General features: G+C 47.7%; 1 protein-coding gene across 5 annotated transcripts in view; it reads left to right on the top strand.

Annotated features, from left to right (window-relative positions):
- The window catches only part of NHSL2 (NHS like 2), a 77,585-nt gene that overhangs the window by 25,813 nt on the left and 34,827 nt on the right, over positions 1-16,945 (top strand). Inside the window, exon 1 of one of the 5 annotated variants that reach the window (XM_088151517.1) lies at positions 5,933-6,219. The exons of 3 other annotated variants lie outside the window; for them this stretch is intronic. In XM_088151517.1, coding sequence (XP_088007643.1) covers positions 6,102-6,219 — 118 coding nt within the window. In that variant the 5' untranslated portion in view covers positions 5,933-6,101. Of the gene's footprint in view, positions 1-5,932; positions 6,220-13,296; positions 14,436-16,945 lie in introns of those variants that run through there. One more of the 5 variants, XM_025162969.2, reaches the window with a different exon arrangement.

Raw genomic sequence — 16,945 nt, 5'->3', positions numbered from 1 at the left:
ACGAAGGGGGAGGAGGAACGGCACAATTAGACTCGCAGGATACTGTTATTATAGACCAACTCAATAAAAGTAGTTTTAGCCTTCTAGTGGAGTTGATTTTCTAGTCTGATCTACCTGGTGGGGCTGGCGTTTGTTTTCTGAACCTGATGGCAGCTGCAAGGACCGTTGGTAATTCCCAGCTCCCTCTTTAGAATTTCCTCTATTGTCTCCCTTCTATCATTTTACAGGTGGGTGCTTTTCCCAGCAAAGCACCGGACTGCACCTATCTCCTCATGTTTATTTTCTAAGAACATATAGAGCAGTGGAGTCCTTGGGGTCCTTTGAGCTTGGTTGTATTCTTGCAAATGTTTCATGACTCGGCTAGGTAACATCCTCAGTCTAGCACTGAAGATGTTACCTAGCTGGGTCATGAAACGTTTGCAAGAAAACAACCAAGCTCAGAGAACCCCAAGGACTCCACCGTTCAACCCTGAGCTACACATATTCGCTTCTATAGAGCAGTGTTTCTCAACCTTGGGAACTTTAAGATGTGTGGACTTCAACTCCCAGAATTCCCCAGCCAGCCATGCTGGCTGGGGAATTCTGGGAGTTGAAATCCACACATCTTAAAGTTCCCAAGGTTGAGAAACACTGATATAGAGGATCCAACTTGAGCCCAGGGGGATTCTTGCAAATAAAAATCAGCAGCCGTCCTTAACCTGAACATCCTCCAAATTTCACCTCCCAGAATTCCCCAGGCAGTATGGCTATTGCTGAGAATTCTGGGAGCTGAAGTCCATACTTCTGGAGGGCATCCAGATTGGGAAGGCTCTGCTTGAGGCTGGGGCATTGTTTTGCAACATCCCAACTTGTCATTAAATTAATTTATAAAGTCCTCTTCCTCTTCCTCTTCATGAAGGGGATGTGAGATGCAGAGAGGCCATTACTTTAGACTTCTGATTCTGGATGGTTTGCGTGATGGCTGTGCACGCTTAAAAAATGGTTCAGAAAAAGTGCTCTGGACCTCGTGACAGCATAGCACATCTCTGCTGTTCATAAAAACAATGCCTCTTCTTTCAGGCTTCTGCAGGAGCCCCCCCAAAATGGTGCTGCTGCCTTAACAGTAATAAACCCAGTTTTATAGAAGTATGCATGGTGTTGATGAAAAGGAATCAGAGAAATTCAGCCAGAACACTTCCATTCAAGGCTCCCAATTAAATTGATTGGCAGCAGGTTTGGGCCAGACTGAAAAGAGCAGCTTCTTCCATCCCTTCCTGTGTTTTACCGTCACCTCAGAAGTTCCTCTACTGTACACTTTTTGAAGCCTCTCTTGTAACATTTGGTTTCGGATTGAGAAGGAAACAGTGCCAGGTCACTGAGATAGGGCAAAGCCTGCTGTTAAGTTGTCAGACCCTATCCCAGCTTTCAAGCCTGTTTGCAGGATTTACTGGTGGAAGATGTGGAAGATGGATGAAGAGATCTGTCAATGCCTGATGGAGGAGGGATCTGGAAGAGGAGTTGGTCAAGGGGAGTGAGATGTGATCGCTTGGGCTTCCTTCTGATGGAAGCAGGCTCAGAACATCACTGGCCGGAGGGGAAGTGGCATGAAAAGATGAGATTGATCCTGGGCCCTGCTTATGAGGTAGACCACAGTGGGGCATAGGGTATAGGTGCTGTGGACCTTGGTTTGGTCCAGCTTGGATCCAGCTTGACTTGAGCATGCTCTGATGAATGGTGCAAGGCTCAGGAATTCAGTTGTAGCACATGTATCTCTGTCCCTCATGTGATATGTGTTTTCTGGAACGATGAAGTTTGGAGATCGTTGGTGGTGGAGGACAGAGTATAACACTCTCTCTGTAATTGCTGTATCTGTTATAGTCCACCTTTCCTCCAGCAGATCAGTGTGGGCTAGACAGTGCTCCCTCCTTGCAGATTACCTCTACAACAATGGCCCTGGAGAGAGAGTGCCTGGCAATCCACTGAATTTCCTTACCGAATCTGAGTTTCTTCAGACCTGTATCAGCACTTTAACCACTATACCACATTACTTTTTTTCCACTGCCATGGTACACAGTCTTGAAGGAAATCAGGATGTTGGTTTTGGCTTAGCAGTGTGTGTGAACCCAGTGAGTGTGGTTTAGTCAGCCCACAAACCATGGCTTAGTTTAAGATGTGGACCAAGGCACAAACTGGCTATAGCTTTCTAAAGTTTCTGACAGGTGTCTCTCCTGACTGGGGATGTCAAAAATTGAACCAGCTAGTTTGACATCCAAAGCAGTTACTCTGCCATGGAACCCTTGGTGGTTTGGCGCTCAACGGGAAAAGATTTCCTCGTTGTGGAAAATTGCCCATGGGAACAACAGATTAATGATCCAAAGAACTCACATATAGGAATGCAGATGTTCACCTAGTTCTGTGGAGTCCTTGGGGTTCTCTGAGCTTGGTTGTTTTCTTGCAAACGTTTTGTTACCCAGCTAGGTAACATCTTCAGTCTAGCGCTAGACTTCAGTCTAGACTGAAGATGTTACCTAGCTGGGTAACGAAATGTTTGCAAGAAAACAACCAAGCTCAGAGAACCCCAAGGACTCCACCGTTCAACCCTGAGCTACACATATTTGCTTCTATCCACCTAGTTCACGCAACCCACTAAGCCATAATATGGTTTCATTTTAGGCTTAGTGTTACTTGGACCCTGCCATTAGGATATAAAAACCATGATTTATAGCTTGTTGTGTGAATCACCTGATTCAAGAATCTGTGCCAAACTATTGGAAGGAACGAAGGAAATAGATGGAGATGCAGTTCACAAAAGCTTAGACTATTTAAGAAAATGTGTTAGTCTCAACAGGTGCCACCAGAGACTCACCCTGCTCTCCTCTTACAAGGTCAATAAACCATGGTTAAAGAAAGCTTGACTTAGCACGTAGGATATCAGTGATAACATCTCTATGAAGTGTATACCTAAGGGCTAAAGGATGGGAAGGGTCTGGATGGCAGATCTGGACAAAGGAGTGAGGCTGTAAGAGCAAAGTGGAATTTGTATCTTCAACCCACCAAGGCATGGATGTTGCCTCTACAAAAGACGGGTCCAAGCATGTCAGGACCTCAAATTAGCATTTCACGAATGCTGCTAAATGCCGTCTAGGTCAGTCCTGTAAGTCCTACGAGGGCAGAAATGCAACCACAGCCCATGAGCTGGTCTTGCACAAATGCATGGTGTGCAAAGCTCTGGTGGTTTGGCTTGTGGGTTTTTGACACTGTTGTGCTTCTGTGTATCACCTTGCGTTGCTGTTGTGATACTATGGCTGGTCCGGGGCTAGGATTTGCAGCACAAAAGGCTTCTGGAAATGAGAAAGCTGCTTTGCCAAAGAATGCCAAGTACTGATCCAATTTGCATCTGTTTCCATAGCAACTTCCCAGGGTTTTCTGGTGCTCCATCTTCTTAACACAGATGATGGTGGAAGGTTGGCTTCTGCTAGCAAGGAACAAAATCTTTGCCATTTTTTTCCCTAGGTGAGCTGCTCTTTTCAGAAATAAGTATTCCAAAACTCAAGATGGGCTTCTCCACGCTGTCCCACCCAAGGGCTCGTGTGTCTAGCCTCATCTTTTACTTCTTTTCCCAGCTAGCCTGTGCTGGTGTCAATCTCTATACTACCTCCCACACAGAACCAGCATTTCCTCCTTCATCTGTCAGAGAGAAGAAATGGATGAATCTTAGTGACTGGTGAAATAGGAAGCTATCACAGATTTGAAAGCCGGAATCAATGGAGGCAGGTGTATTTTTGCAGATCAGTAGATATTGCTCAGTCTGAAACTCCTACCTATAAATTTCCAATCAGGGGATCTTTTCAGTTGTACCTTCCACCCAATTATTGATCTTTCATCATTATCTAGGAACATGAAAAGCTTCCTTTTACCAAATTAGATCATTTGTCCTTCAAGGTTATTTGTAGATGCTGAGAATGATGGTTTCCCCCATCACTTGCTTCTTGGTTCTTTAAACCTGGAAGGTGTGCTAAATAGTATTTCATTCTCTCATTGAGAGATGAAAAGTATGTGAAATGAAGTCCTTGGCTGAAGGAAAAGCAGTGTGCCTAGTCCACCATGGCTGAGCCCAAAAGCTAATAAGGGTTGGACCTGATCAGCATTGCATGGAAGACCATTGAGTCTAAGACTTAGGCTAGACTTGGAAATAATTTTTAAAAAGCACCCCAGAACACTTATTGTTGATTTTGGTCCAAGAGAATATTTGCCTTTTTATGAAGCTGCCTTACAATGATTGTGGCCTTTGGTTCTCCTAACCTGAGCATCCTATGGCCACAGAGCTGCACAACATCCTCCATGCGTTTTCTGCAGCTTCCCCAGCAATCATGGACCATTTTTGGAATCCTAAATTATCCCATAAGGCAGGGCTGAGCAATAAGCATGCCTCCACCCCCCTTTCTACAGATCCCAGAACTTCCCAACTAGCCCACTGAATTTTAGCTTGCCACCTTCTTAAAAGTGGGAATGAAAACAGTAAAATAATCCTTACTGTTAAATCTGTATTAACTGTATCAGACACCTTTCTTGCAGGTGCTTAACACTGCATACGTAAGAGCCCTCTTCCAATTTCATTCACACAACCATAATTCTCAGTAGGCTGGGCTGAAAAATGGGGATTCCCCCAAAGTCAGCCCGTGAGTTTCTGCGAGGGAGGCAGGCTTAAACTTGGGTCCCATTCTTAGTCTAGCGCAGTGTTTTTCAATCTTGGCAACTTGAAGATGAGTGGACTTCAACCACTCAACGAGTGGACATGGCTGGCTGGGGAATTCTGGGAGTTGAAGTCCACTCGTCTTCAAGTTGCCAAGATTGAAAAACACTGGTGTAGCAGCTTAACCATTATACCATCCTGATTCTTTCTGTTCACTGGAAGCCTGAAGCCTGGAGGTTGAACCCAGCACCATCTGCCTGCAAGGATAATGTGTTCCACCATGGAGAAGTGGTTCCTTATGGATTGCTGGTCTGCAAGACTGCTTCTTGGGCTCATCGGCTTGCTTTTAGTTTCTGGGTCCAGGGAGATGTTTCAGCCTTGCCATGACTTGCTGCAGGGTTGGCTGAGCCATTTGCAAGAACCACTAGGACAAACAGATCAAAGGGGAATGACGGGGTCATCACTACAGAGTGAACATTAGATAGGAGTGTTGGAGTTAACATTAGCTTGCAATGTTCCTCCTGCTTAATTCAGAAATGGAATGCAAGCTTTGATCACTGAAGGTCCTGGGTCTCCAGGTAGAAAGGACCTCCATCAACTCTCTGGCCAGGAGTGGAGACCTCCTGCTAGGGTAGAGCAATAGGGAGGAGTTCAGCCCCATAGAATTTAGCAGCCCGAAGGCCAGAAACAGCAAATAGATAAAGAAGTAAATGCTGGCCGGGACTGATGGGGATTGTAGTCCCACCCACTTGGAAGGCGTCGGAGTGAAGAAGGCTGCTCGGCCCCTTGAGAACTCTTTCCCCTTGTTGTTCATGGAGGGTGTGTGTGTGTTCTTTCAGTGTGACTCCCCCTCCCTCCCTCCCTCCCCCGAGTCCCACCCAGGGCAATCTTGGGGATTTCGAGCCGCCTGCGCGGGTGCGTTGAGTCCGGCGCGGTTCGCTGGCCTGGGGCGGCCGGGGATGGAAGCGGCACGGGCCACCTGGGACAGCCCCCGCCCTCCGTCCCCGCGCTCGGCTCGCCGGAGGAGCGCCGCGTGGGAAGGGGGAGGAAGGCGCTCTGCACGTGCTCCGCGGCCTCTGTCAGGCGGCGGCTTCGGCAGGCTGGGTCCGGGGTGCGGGCGCTCGTCCCCGGCCGTCCTGCGCGTGCCCGCTCCCGAGGAGGGTGGGGCCGATGGCGATCCCCTCCCCCCCGGTTCGTTCGCAGCCCGCCCGCGGGCGGGGGCAGGGAGCGACGGCGATGCGGCGGCGGCGGCGGCGGCTCCGGCGGCGGCTCGGAGCTGGGCAGCAGCGCGGCGGCGGCGGGCCCCCGGCGGAGGCGGAGGCGGAGGCTCCTTCGCGCCAGGCTCCGGGCCGGCGGCTGGGCGATGCGCCACAGCCTTCCGCCGCCGCAGTAGCAGCAGCAGCAGCAACAGCAGCAGCGCGCCGCCAAGATGGGGAACTCCCCGCCGGTGATGCTGGGGAAGACGCCGCGCGGGAAGCGACCCCAGCGGACCGCCGCCGTCTCGCCTTCCTCCTCCTCCCCGGCCGCGGTGGTGGAGCCGCCAACAGGTAGGGTCGGGGCCGGCGGGGAAAGGGCTCCGTCTTTAGCCTCCGCCGAGCCTCCCGGGACTTGGGGGAGGGGAGGCGTCGGACTACAGCTCCCATTACCCGCCGCCCCGGGTTGGGGAAGGGCCGCCTCGGCCCTCCTTCTGCCCGCGGTGCGGAGGGATGAGACTTTCTCGCGCGTCAGAAGTTCAGCCGGAGCGCGGGGGACGGATTTTGCTCGGGGTTAAGCTCAGGAGCCGCTTCACACGTTCAGGGTCGCGGGCGTGCACAGAGTCGGGATTGGCGGGCGTAAGTTCGCACCTGCCCGCTTGCACGGCGCTCTACTCCCCCCCCCCCAAAGCACCTGTCCGGCTAGTGAATGTCCAGATGGGATACCGGCTGTGAGAATCGGAGGAGAGAAGGGGCTGGCTGGACCCGTTTCCCCACCCTGAAAAGCTTTTGCCCTTAGGAAGGTCAGAGGAAGGATGCTGAATCTGGACCACCCCAAGCGCTCCACGGATGCTCTTGGAGGCCTGAGGGCCAGCTGGCAAAAGGGCTCTTAGCTACAGAGAGGAGGCGATGCAGAGGAAAGGAAGAAAAACTCTCTTCCCTGGATGCTCTTCCAGGCTCCTCTCTTTCCTCCTGGGCTACAGGCCAACTCCGGAATAGCAGCTGGGATGGTCCAGGATACAGTTCTAACGCAGACCAGGGATGCAATTTCTGGGTTTGCTAGCCTAAAAGGTGGAGAGTTCGTTTTGTCAGCTGTGTGGTGCAAATCCAGAACATTGGGCGATTGTGGTTTACCCGTCTTCTTGCTTAGCATGTTGTGTGAACGCAGCTCTAGGAGTTTCAATCTAAGAAGCAGAGACTGGAGCGCCCTGCAAAACAGTGTTCCTCGTCCCTCAAAAGCCTGGAGGGGGGGAGGGAGAAAATAATCACACCCCACAGCCATAGCATGGGAACACATGTGTTCTGAAGATGGCCCATCTGTTGTTGTATTATTCCTGCATTTTTGGACGGTTAGACTTTTTTCTGAAGATGCACATCAGATCGTGCACCCCAGATTGTGTTTTTTTTTAAGCCGACATCCTGCAGAGCTGATCTGCAGAAGGGCTTCCATCCCTCTGCTCTGGAATGTGTGAATAGGCTGAGACTTCATCATGCTTTCTACAGGAAGGTGGTTATTTTCATACCGTACTTGTTCAGGTCCCCTTTTACTGCACGCAGTCTCTCTATGAAAACTATTTTTAATAAAACATATATTTATTTTTATACATAATAAATAAAGTGAAATGAAACATGAACAATTAAATCCTAGCTATGTTAAATATAAAGCGATACGTATGATAGGAGTTCAACCCCTTGCTTCTGAGGACGTCCAGCCTTGCAGAAAGGAAAATGTAGTTCTGGGCAAGCTGGAGAGCCAAACTGGGTTTATTCTGCCACTTTTGACTTACTTATCCCTTCCTCGCTTTAGGAAAAGGACAAGTCTCCTTCAAGATGAGCTCCTGATCGCTTCCATGGACTCAGCCAAAAATGTTGTTTTCTTGTCCGTGGCACAGAAAGGAGGCTGATTTCCTCCACAATGTTTTCTCTTGACTTTCCCAGTTAGTCTACAGCTCTGGGCTTTTCCTTGAGGTCTCCCATCCAAGTCAGCTCTAAGCCCAGACAAGGTCACCTGCTGACCCCATTTGTAATTTCTTCCCTGTTCAAGGTGGTTTGAAAGTAGCTGTTGTGGGGAAATAAATATAGCTACTCCCTGGTGCTTGGAAGTCGTGTGCTGAAATATGTCGGAAACAGATCTTTTGGAATCTTGAATCTTGAAATCTGTCGGACCAGGAAGAGTTACTGCACAGGCTAGCTGCTTATTCTGAGTGAATGTGAGGATTTCCTGCCAGGAGAACATCGTTCCATCTATCTATTATCTCTTCGTCTCAGGAGGAATAGTGTGGTATAGTGGTTAGCATGTAAGAGGCAGGCTGGAAAAATCATCCATGAAGCTTGTTGGACAATTGAGCTGGTCACTAGCTAGGTTCACGTATCCCATTAAACTGTAATGTGGTTTGTTGGGATAAGAGTGCAGCGTGGGATCCTGTATATCTGCTTCAGCAAAGAGGTGTGTGGAAGCAATACTCAGATGTAAGACTTCCCCAAATCATGGCCTGAGATGTGTTGCCTGAAGGGCTTTTAGTCTGACTTTGCTCCTTAAATAAAAATTATTTGGAACTCTCAACCATTTATAGCCTTCTTCTGATGGTTTACTCAAGACAACCCCATTGTCTTTAAAGGGAGAACTGTAACTGCAGAGTGCAATTGCTCTCCTACATATATTTACCATCTGTATTTCTGCATCTAGATAAGCTATGATTGACTTAACTGTGGTTTGTTGAATAAATCTCAATGGCTAAGCCAAAACCAAACTGGTTTCATACAGTGTACAAATCTAGTTGTTAGGGAATCAAAATCTAGTTTAGTTCAACCCCTGATGACTTCATGGAAACATTCATCTATTTTCTTGGCAAGGTAGAAAAGTTGTTTGCTGTCGCCTTCTGATAGCTGCATTCCTACAAGGTGTTACACTTTGTTAGATTTAACCTTGGTTAGGCTTTTTGGAATGGTTCGTGGCTTAGTATGTTGCCCTAAACCAGCCTGACTAATTTATGACTCAATATATTGTGTGAAGGCAGAAAGTAGCTTAATTCAGTGACCAAGTTGAACGTGTTGTGTGAATGTAGTTAATATTGTAAGCTTATAGTTCCCTGTGTTGAGTGGGTTCACAAAGAAAACCACGGATCAGCATGTTGTGCAAACGCAGAGTGTCTTATGGTCCTTTAGAAGCAACCAAGTCCACTTCCTTGATGAATGAAATAATCCTGAAATTGCCAGGTGGTGGCAAATATATGCATAAGTGTAGGAAAAAAATGCATTGAAGTAGGAACAGAGGAAGCTGCGTTCTACTGAGTTTCATTCTGATTCATCCAGTTGAATATCCTTGACTCTGAGTGGGATTTTCAGCCCTGCCGAGAGATCTCCAGAATGAAACCCAGCTGTAAAACAAATGCTGTGATACGAAGCTAGGACTGGTTTGATGGCAAGATATATGGGGAGAATCTAGCAGGCTTGACTAGGTGGTGAACTACAATTCAGCTGTGCGACGTGGGAGCCAAATGAGGGATCCATCCACAAAACACCCTTAACCTGGTTGCTAAATTAACCGAGTTTCTGAATTTGGACAGCACACATTAAACTAACCAACATCAATACTAAGCTATAGAGGGTAGGGCTGACATAAGCTTAGTATGTTGTACAGATGTAGGTGCTAAGTTTTGACACAGTAATGCATGTTTAACACGGGTTAAACACAGTTTAACTCACAGTTAAAGTAAAACCCGGAAGCAGTTAAAAATATAAATATCCACATTAATTCAGTTAAAAATTCAAACTATATAAAAAGATCATATACCTAAAAAAGACTAATTTCTAATGCAATTCTCCATTGCTTCAATTAAACAAATATCCTTTTCTTGGGCAAGTAGGGGGACCCAAGAGATCTCGCTGTCTGGTAGTTCTTCATGAGAACTTTTATGGAGTCCTTGGGGTTCTCTGAGCTTGGTAAAGCTCAGAGACCCCCAAGGATTCCACAGTTCAGCCCTGAGCTACATATATTCTCTTCTATTGGTAAGAACTTTTACGTATATCACATTTATGTATATACCATCCCTCCTCCTATTTTCCCCCAGAACAACAACTCTGTAAGGTCAGTTGGGCTGAGAGAGAATGACTGGCCCAAAGTCACCTAGAGGGGCTCAACCCTGGGTCTTCCTGATGCCAGTCCTAAACTGTAACCACTATATGGCCCTGGGTCTCTGCAAAGTGAGATGCGTGGGCAATGCAATGGGAAACAAATGAATGGCCCAGAAGTTGAAAGTGCTAGTTATGCTCAGCTGGAGAAGAGTGGCTTGAGAAGGGCCATCATAGAAGATGAGGAACACAACTTGTTCTCTGTGGCTCCAGAAAGGGAGATGGGTCAGTCCTCTGATTCAAATGACAAGAAAGAGGATTTCGATGACATGTAATGAAGAACTACCAGACAGCAAGATCTCTTGGGTAGACAAGTAGACTTCTTTGGAAGGTGGCGGGTTCTACTAAAAGAGAGGAATCTAGGCCACATAATGCATTTCTAGCAATTTCACCCCCCTTGTTGGGTAGATTTCAGCTGGTATGGTCTCCTTGAAGTGCCCTGGGCAAACCCAGAAAATGGGGTTTATTAAGTAGACCAGTGTTTCTAACCTTGGCAACTTTAAGATGCGTGGACTTCAATTCCCAGAATTCCCCAGCCAGCATGCTGGCTGGGGAATTCTGGGAGTTGAAGTCCACACATCTTAAAGCTGCCAAGATTGAGAAACACTGAAGTAGACCATGGGTCAATTAACTATGAGCAAGTCCATCATCCAGACTCAGACTGGATTGGCTTCTGCTGAGATTTCCTGAAACAATCAAATCTGCTTTGGTAAAGGGTTGGATGGAACGATCTCTAAAAACTAAGGAGCAAATCTATATCTACAAAGTTTTCTTGGCAACAACATGGAAATGGATTGGTATTGCCTTCTTCCTCGACGTTCTTGTGGCTTTCCAATGTAGCCTACGTCTGGGAGAACTCCTGGTGGTCTCCCATTCCATACTAATCCAATAGTCCCATCCAATCCTAAACTTAACCCTTCTTGATACCAGCCAAGATAAGCTCTCCCTATATTTCTAAGTAATGATGTCAGAGGGAATTGGCAGGCAAAAACAGTCCTCTCCGTCTGCACTGTTGTTATTGCTGTTGCGATGATCTTAAGTCATGCAGGCGCGTGCACGAATGATGGCATTCATTCACAAAACAGAACTGACAGTCACCTGAATGCAGAGCCACCCAATCGTTGGGGGGAGGGATTAGGAGCTCCTCCCCCCGTCAATCACCCACCTCCCTCCTTTTTGTTCATCTCTGAGATGGGGGATGCCTTTAAGCAGCCCCTTTGGGAAACCAAACTCATCCGAAAGGCATTGGGGTGGGGGGAGATCTGCAAGCTGTTGCCATGGTGCCCAGATGATTGCTTTTAGCCCATAATTAGCGGGCAGACGCAGCAAATCACAAGGTGTACGAGCAGGATGGCGGAAGTGGTGCTTCAGTTTATTGGCTGTGGGGGGGCGTTGGGGGGGGCTGGCTGTTTGTTTTCCTACCTGCCTCCTGCAGCGCAGGTGAGGGGGAGTGAAGCTCAAGCCATTGTTTGGGAGAGGAAAAAGAGAGCTGCAAAGACCGGGAAAGGCATTTGCAGGTTGAATCCGAGAAAGGAAGATGTAAAAGATAATCCCAGCAACACCCTCCCCCCCCCTTTTTTTTAACCATCAATGGCTGGAAGGTTAAAGCAAGCCCTTTCAGTTTGGTTTCCAACTTCTAAGGTGTTTCTTTGGCACAGCAGGACAGAGAGTCCAGCGCCCTTCCAAATCCAAAGAATTTCGACCACCTTTTTCGGAACTGTACGGCCCTGAAGACTGGGGTTGGTTTGATTTGGGGGCGCGAAGGTTGGCTTCTGGTGCCAAGGAATGGCATGTCTGCTTCCCTGGCAGAGTCACGTGGCTGTCCTCCTTCGAATTCATGGGACGGGAACGAAGGGCGTTGCAGGGAGGACTGTTTGCAGATGGCAGGTGACCGAGGAGCAGAAACAGTCTTGCAATGGCGTCTCTCTCTCTCTCTCTCTCTCTCCTTTTTTTGCTTTACCGGTGTGGTTGTGCTTCACTAACACCGAGTCCCACCTTGGAGTGATGCTGTGTTGGAATGCAGCGTCACTCCAGGGACATTGTGTCTCCATTTAAGAAACAGGGAAAAGGGGGAAAAAAAACCCCACTAATGCAATTAACACCATCCCCACCCCCGAGGGGCCCCGATTTTTACTGTTCTTCCATCCCCAAATTTCTCCTGATGCATAGTTCTCAACTGAGGACTTTGGGGGCTTCCCAAGAAGAAAGGGAAGTTTGTCTGTTTTACAACAGTAAGTGCAAAATTAGGATCTGGCATATCAATTGACATTTTCAGCGCTATTAAAAAAAAGTCAAGTTTCTAGCCCTCAAGGCTGGGAAAACAGGCATAAAAGGCTGTGAGCCGTTTGTGGCGAAATCACGGAAGCCGAGGGGATGGGAGTTGCAGTGAAGCAGGATTTCCAGCAATCCGAAGGCATGGCCTTAAACGGAAAGGGAAACGTGGGTAAGTGGGAAGAGAATGAGAGGAAAGACAGAGAGAACACAATGTCTGCATATGTAGAGCCAAGGGCTTTGGCAAACCTTGTTTTGGTGGCTCTGCTGCTGTTTTGTAAATACCTATAGCCTTGGGCACATACCTCAACATTTATTTCTGCAAAGAGAGGAGAAAAAAACATTCTTTCACCAAGAGCCCTTGGGCCATGCACGATTACTAAGAAATGGCTTTGCTCCAGGGAGGTGTTTTCTTTGCAACGATTTAAACTCTCTTGCAGAGAGAAGTTTCAGCCACTGAATCAGTTCCACGTGGAGAAGACCCTGATTCTGTGTTCAGCACAATCTGCCCAATGCAGGGGGGATTGCTACAGTTATAGAGAAGAAGAAGGAAACATTGGGGTACCAATTGCTAATCCTCGTAGCTCCTCCTTGCTAGCCTCTAAATTGTTTCTTGGGAAAAATGGATACCGGCTGAGTTCATGTAACATAGAAATCCCCAAACCAGTCACCCGCAGAATGGCTTAGCTCAATATGTGTGTGTGGTCATGGATATTTGCAACCGTGGTTGATGGCTTAACAATGTACGCAGATTCCACCAATTGTGGTTTGTTTAATACATTGTGGTTAAAGAAACCTTAGCTCAGTGTGATGTGCAGATCAGGTCCCTGAGTCAAAGCATCCCTCTGACTCAACATGGCCTTCTATTCTTGAGTAAGGCCTTTCCCATCATCTCCTACCTGATTCTGCAGTTGGAGAAATTAGCAGCTGAAGATGGGATTCTGCACGGCGGTTGGTCCTCTGTGTATACATCCGAAGAGGTGGCAACCTGTTGCATGTAAAATGCCGGTATCAGAAGTCTAACCTTGGTTTCGGTTAAATAGGAAGACAAACCTTGGGAGTGTGGGAAGACGTGAACCCCCTCCTATGTATTTCGGTAGGTGGGTGTAACTTTTAAAGTAGTTGCACGTTTGCTTAAGCTAAGATCCTCAGACCTCGTCTCAATACGGTCAGGATGTGTGCAGAAGGCCACGATTTGAACCAAAGCTGAAATTCTCATATCTGTGGGAGCAGTTTACATATCAAGAATGCTTCTTTATGGGCCCCCATGGATGCCTGCATTAGACCATACCCCATGGCACTTTCAGCGAGGGTATAATTGCCAATTTGGAGCCTTGGAGTCAAATCTGCTGGTAATGAGCACTGCCAATGGAGAGAAAAGGCGGGCGGGTCATCCATGGTGCGCAGTCTTGATTCAAGGTTTCACAGGTTTTCGCTGTGGATGCTCAGAGTCGCCTGGGTCAAGAAGATGCTCTTGGTTGATATAATCCGCAGCTGGCAGCCCGGCAGCCCAAACTGCCTTCTAAAGCAGACCTCTTGGCTCCCCATGGCCCGGGTGGATGATGGGAGGAGGTCTCCGGAAGCGTGAGTGGAAATGAACTCAGGAGCCCCTGCTGCCTTCTTCAAGTAACACCCCCTTTCGCCCAGAATGCTTGCAGGGTTCAAATGGTGTTTTGGGAAGTCAAAGTCAGGGCCCAGCCCTGGGCAGCTTGGAATGTGCCCGCCTCGACGCCCGCTCCCTCTTCCCAGGGTCTTGTCGCTAGGAAGGAAGACGGGACGAGGCAGTGACAATGAGCAAGCGGGAGTTGACTCAAACATCCAAGTCCTGGTGATTTCCTTTCTCCGGCCAGCGGCCGGTGAGCGTGGGGGAGGGCGTTGAGCAGGCTCCAGCAGGGAACAAAAGGGGCAACTCCCTCCCGGCTCCCTGGCTCAGAGGTGGTAGAGTCACCCGTCTAGGAGAGTGGCTGCTCGGGCAGATAGTTCCCTGGGGCTGTTAGGCAAGACTGGAAGGCGGTAGGTTGCATTGACCGAGCTGTGGTGAAATAGTTGCAGCCTTGGAGTTTCTCGTGTGCGTGCCTTGCTGGACCCTGGAGACCATCGGTCGCTGCTTGTGGTGTCAGTGGTTATGGAGAAGGCAGGATCCTTACTGGTTGCTTTGCACAGAGCAGGTAAGAGACTGCTTAGTGTGTTGGGATCCTGGGTCCTCTTAAACTGTAGTTCTGTTGCGATTTCCTGAATTGATCACATGGGCTTGGTTCACACAACATTACTAAGCCCAAGCCCACAAACCACATTACAGCATAACACACACGGTTGGCTTGGAGGCTGAAAAGCAATCGCTCCCCTGGATGTTTTTCCTATAAGGTTTCCTACCCAAAGACTGAATGCAAAGTTAAGTTAAAACATATTTCTCTGCTTTTCTACTTAAATACTACACCGCGTAGTGTAAATGTGTGACTTTTCCTCTGGGCAGATTCCAAGTTACTAAATCTGCGCAGTCCAGACTTAAACCCATGGGCCGGTTTATGTGATTTTTTTTAATGGCCTAAGTGAAACGTGCAGAGGCCTAAAATCAATTGTTCTGAAGCAAGAGACACAGGGATTTTTCTACATGTGTTCTGTAGAAAACATTATTTTTAGAAGATTTATGACCTCCTGTATGGAAGGGGAAGAGGAAAGCCGCTTTACAGGAGGTGCTTTCGATGAACGTTAAAATATATATATATTCTTTTTGAAAAGTAGATGAAAACTCTGCATGTTGGATTTTTAAAAAATAATACCCTGTTCCAGACCATTGTCTTAGGTACAGCTGTGTAGCGCAGTGATTAAAGTGTTGAAAAAGGACTGGAATAAGCCAGAGTTACGCCCATCCTCAGCCAAAATACCCCTTGGATGACTTTGGGTGAGGCACTGTCTCTTGGCCCAGGCTACCTTGCAAGGTTGTTGTTGGGACAGAATCCTCCTCGGTGTGGGTTGCTTTGAGCTGGCAAAGAAAGATAAAGGCAATGAAAAAACGCAATGCAATACAGTAAGATAAGATTCTCTGAATGGGCCAGTTTGGGCTGTTAGGAAAATGCCCATTTACTCTTTTCAGTGGTGGATGATCAAAGACTCAAGGAAGTGGGGACTTAGACCATCCCTTCGCTTGTAGTTAAGAGCAGAGCAAAGCCCAAAGTTATTTGAAATCTCCTTGGAGACAGCCTCAGGATTTCAGAATCTGCCTGTGACAAAAACCCTGGGATTTTTCCAGCCCGGAAGTTAATTGTGTGTTTTTATACCTGTGTCTGGCAGAGAGTTTGTAACGTACACCTGTGTTATGTTGCAAAACCCCGATTAATGCTTTCCCAGTACAAATTCTCCGTTTCTGTATAGCTGAGATGTTTACAATGTGCGGTATGTAGTGTTGTGTGCATTTCTTCTACATCAGTTTGTTTAGCTTGTCGCGGTAACTCTTGTGTGTTCTCCAGACTGGTAGACAGAACATCAGTAAACGAAAGGTGAACAACTTTCGGACCACAGAAGGAGCCTTCCTAGTAGAAAAAATGAGATCTGCTGCTAGGGAGAAGGAAAATGGGTATTATAACAAGAGGGAAAGCGTGGGTGTTGGTGAAAAAGTGGATAATCCTTTTCTTTTGTTCCGACTCCCCACCGGCTTGTTTCAGCATCACCTGTCAAATGCCCCCTAGATTCCCCAAAAATAATATAATCCTCAGTAGAGCACAGGATTGTCCATCAAAGTCACTGTTCTGCCTGTGAGTTTTGGTCTCAGCAGCAGGTAGAAATAGCTGGCCAACTTTGTATAGCAATGTTTCTCAACCTTTGCCACTTTAAGATGGGTGGACTTCAACTCCCAGAATTCCCCAGCCAGCATGGCTGGCTGGGGAATTCTGGGAGGTGAAGTCTACCCATCTTAAAGTGCAAGGTTGAGAAATGCTGTTGTATAGGCTTGGAAGCGGAGCAGGATTCAACTGGGTTGGAACTTGGATGGGAGAACATCCATGAAGTCTATCCACAAAGCTATTGATCAGGAAGTTGAAAAGAAGACATTGGCGATCACTTCCATACTGTTTCCAAGAAAAGGGTATGGCTCTATCCATGTACTCCTCACTCCCTTCCCATGAATCCTGAAGAATGAAATTCAACCTAAGTGTCCTGCTGTTATACTAGAAAATTGCAATGTTCTTGCCTTGATGCATCAGCCTTTCCCCCAGTTCTTTGATCTTTGCTTCCATGGGTGGGAGCGTTCTGCAAGCTGCTTTCCAATGATTCTTGGGTTACGGGGAGAGAGAAGGTGGGCTTGTCAGCTGCTGTTTAGCCAGGCACCCAGCCTGGCTGTGCATTGTCTTTCTGCATCTGATCTCACCTCTTGGCCTGGGCCCTGGGCCTCCTTCCTCCCGCTCTCCTTGTAGGCAATTTCCATGAATTGTGTTTGGTATGTATCAAAGGTAGCTGGGTTGGAGGTGGGTGGGGACTGATCAGCAGAGCCTGATGGCTAGATCCAAAGGCCCCTGAAGCTTCATGAAGCGCTCGAAGGTCTCTTGTGTCTCAGCAGCCAAGCAATTTGTGCACAGATCAGCTGAAAATACCTTGTTGGCTTTTGAAAAAGAATCACTGCTACTTCCTAAGAATTTACCACGGGATGGCATGAAGGCCCTGCCCCTTCTCCTTCGGGTCCTTG

Source organism: Python bivittatus, unplaced genomic scaffold (assembly GCF_059951505.1).
Source record: "Python bivittatus isolate LINGU-HERP-01145 unplaced genomic scaffold, Pbiv_v1 ctg000670_np1212, whole genome shotgun sequence".
NCBI classification, from domain to species: Eukaryota; Metazoa; Chordata; class Lepidosauria; order Squamata; family Pythonidae; genus Python; species Python bivittatus.
This window is presented reverse-complemented; position numbering and strand designations above follow the sequence as displayed.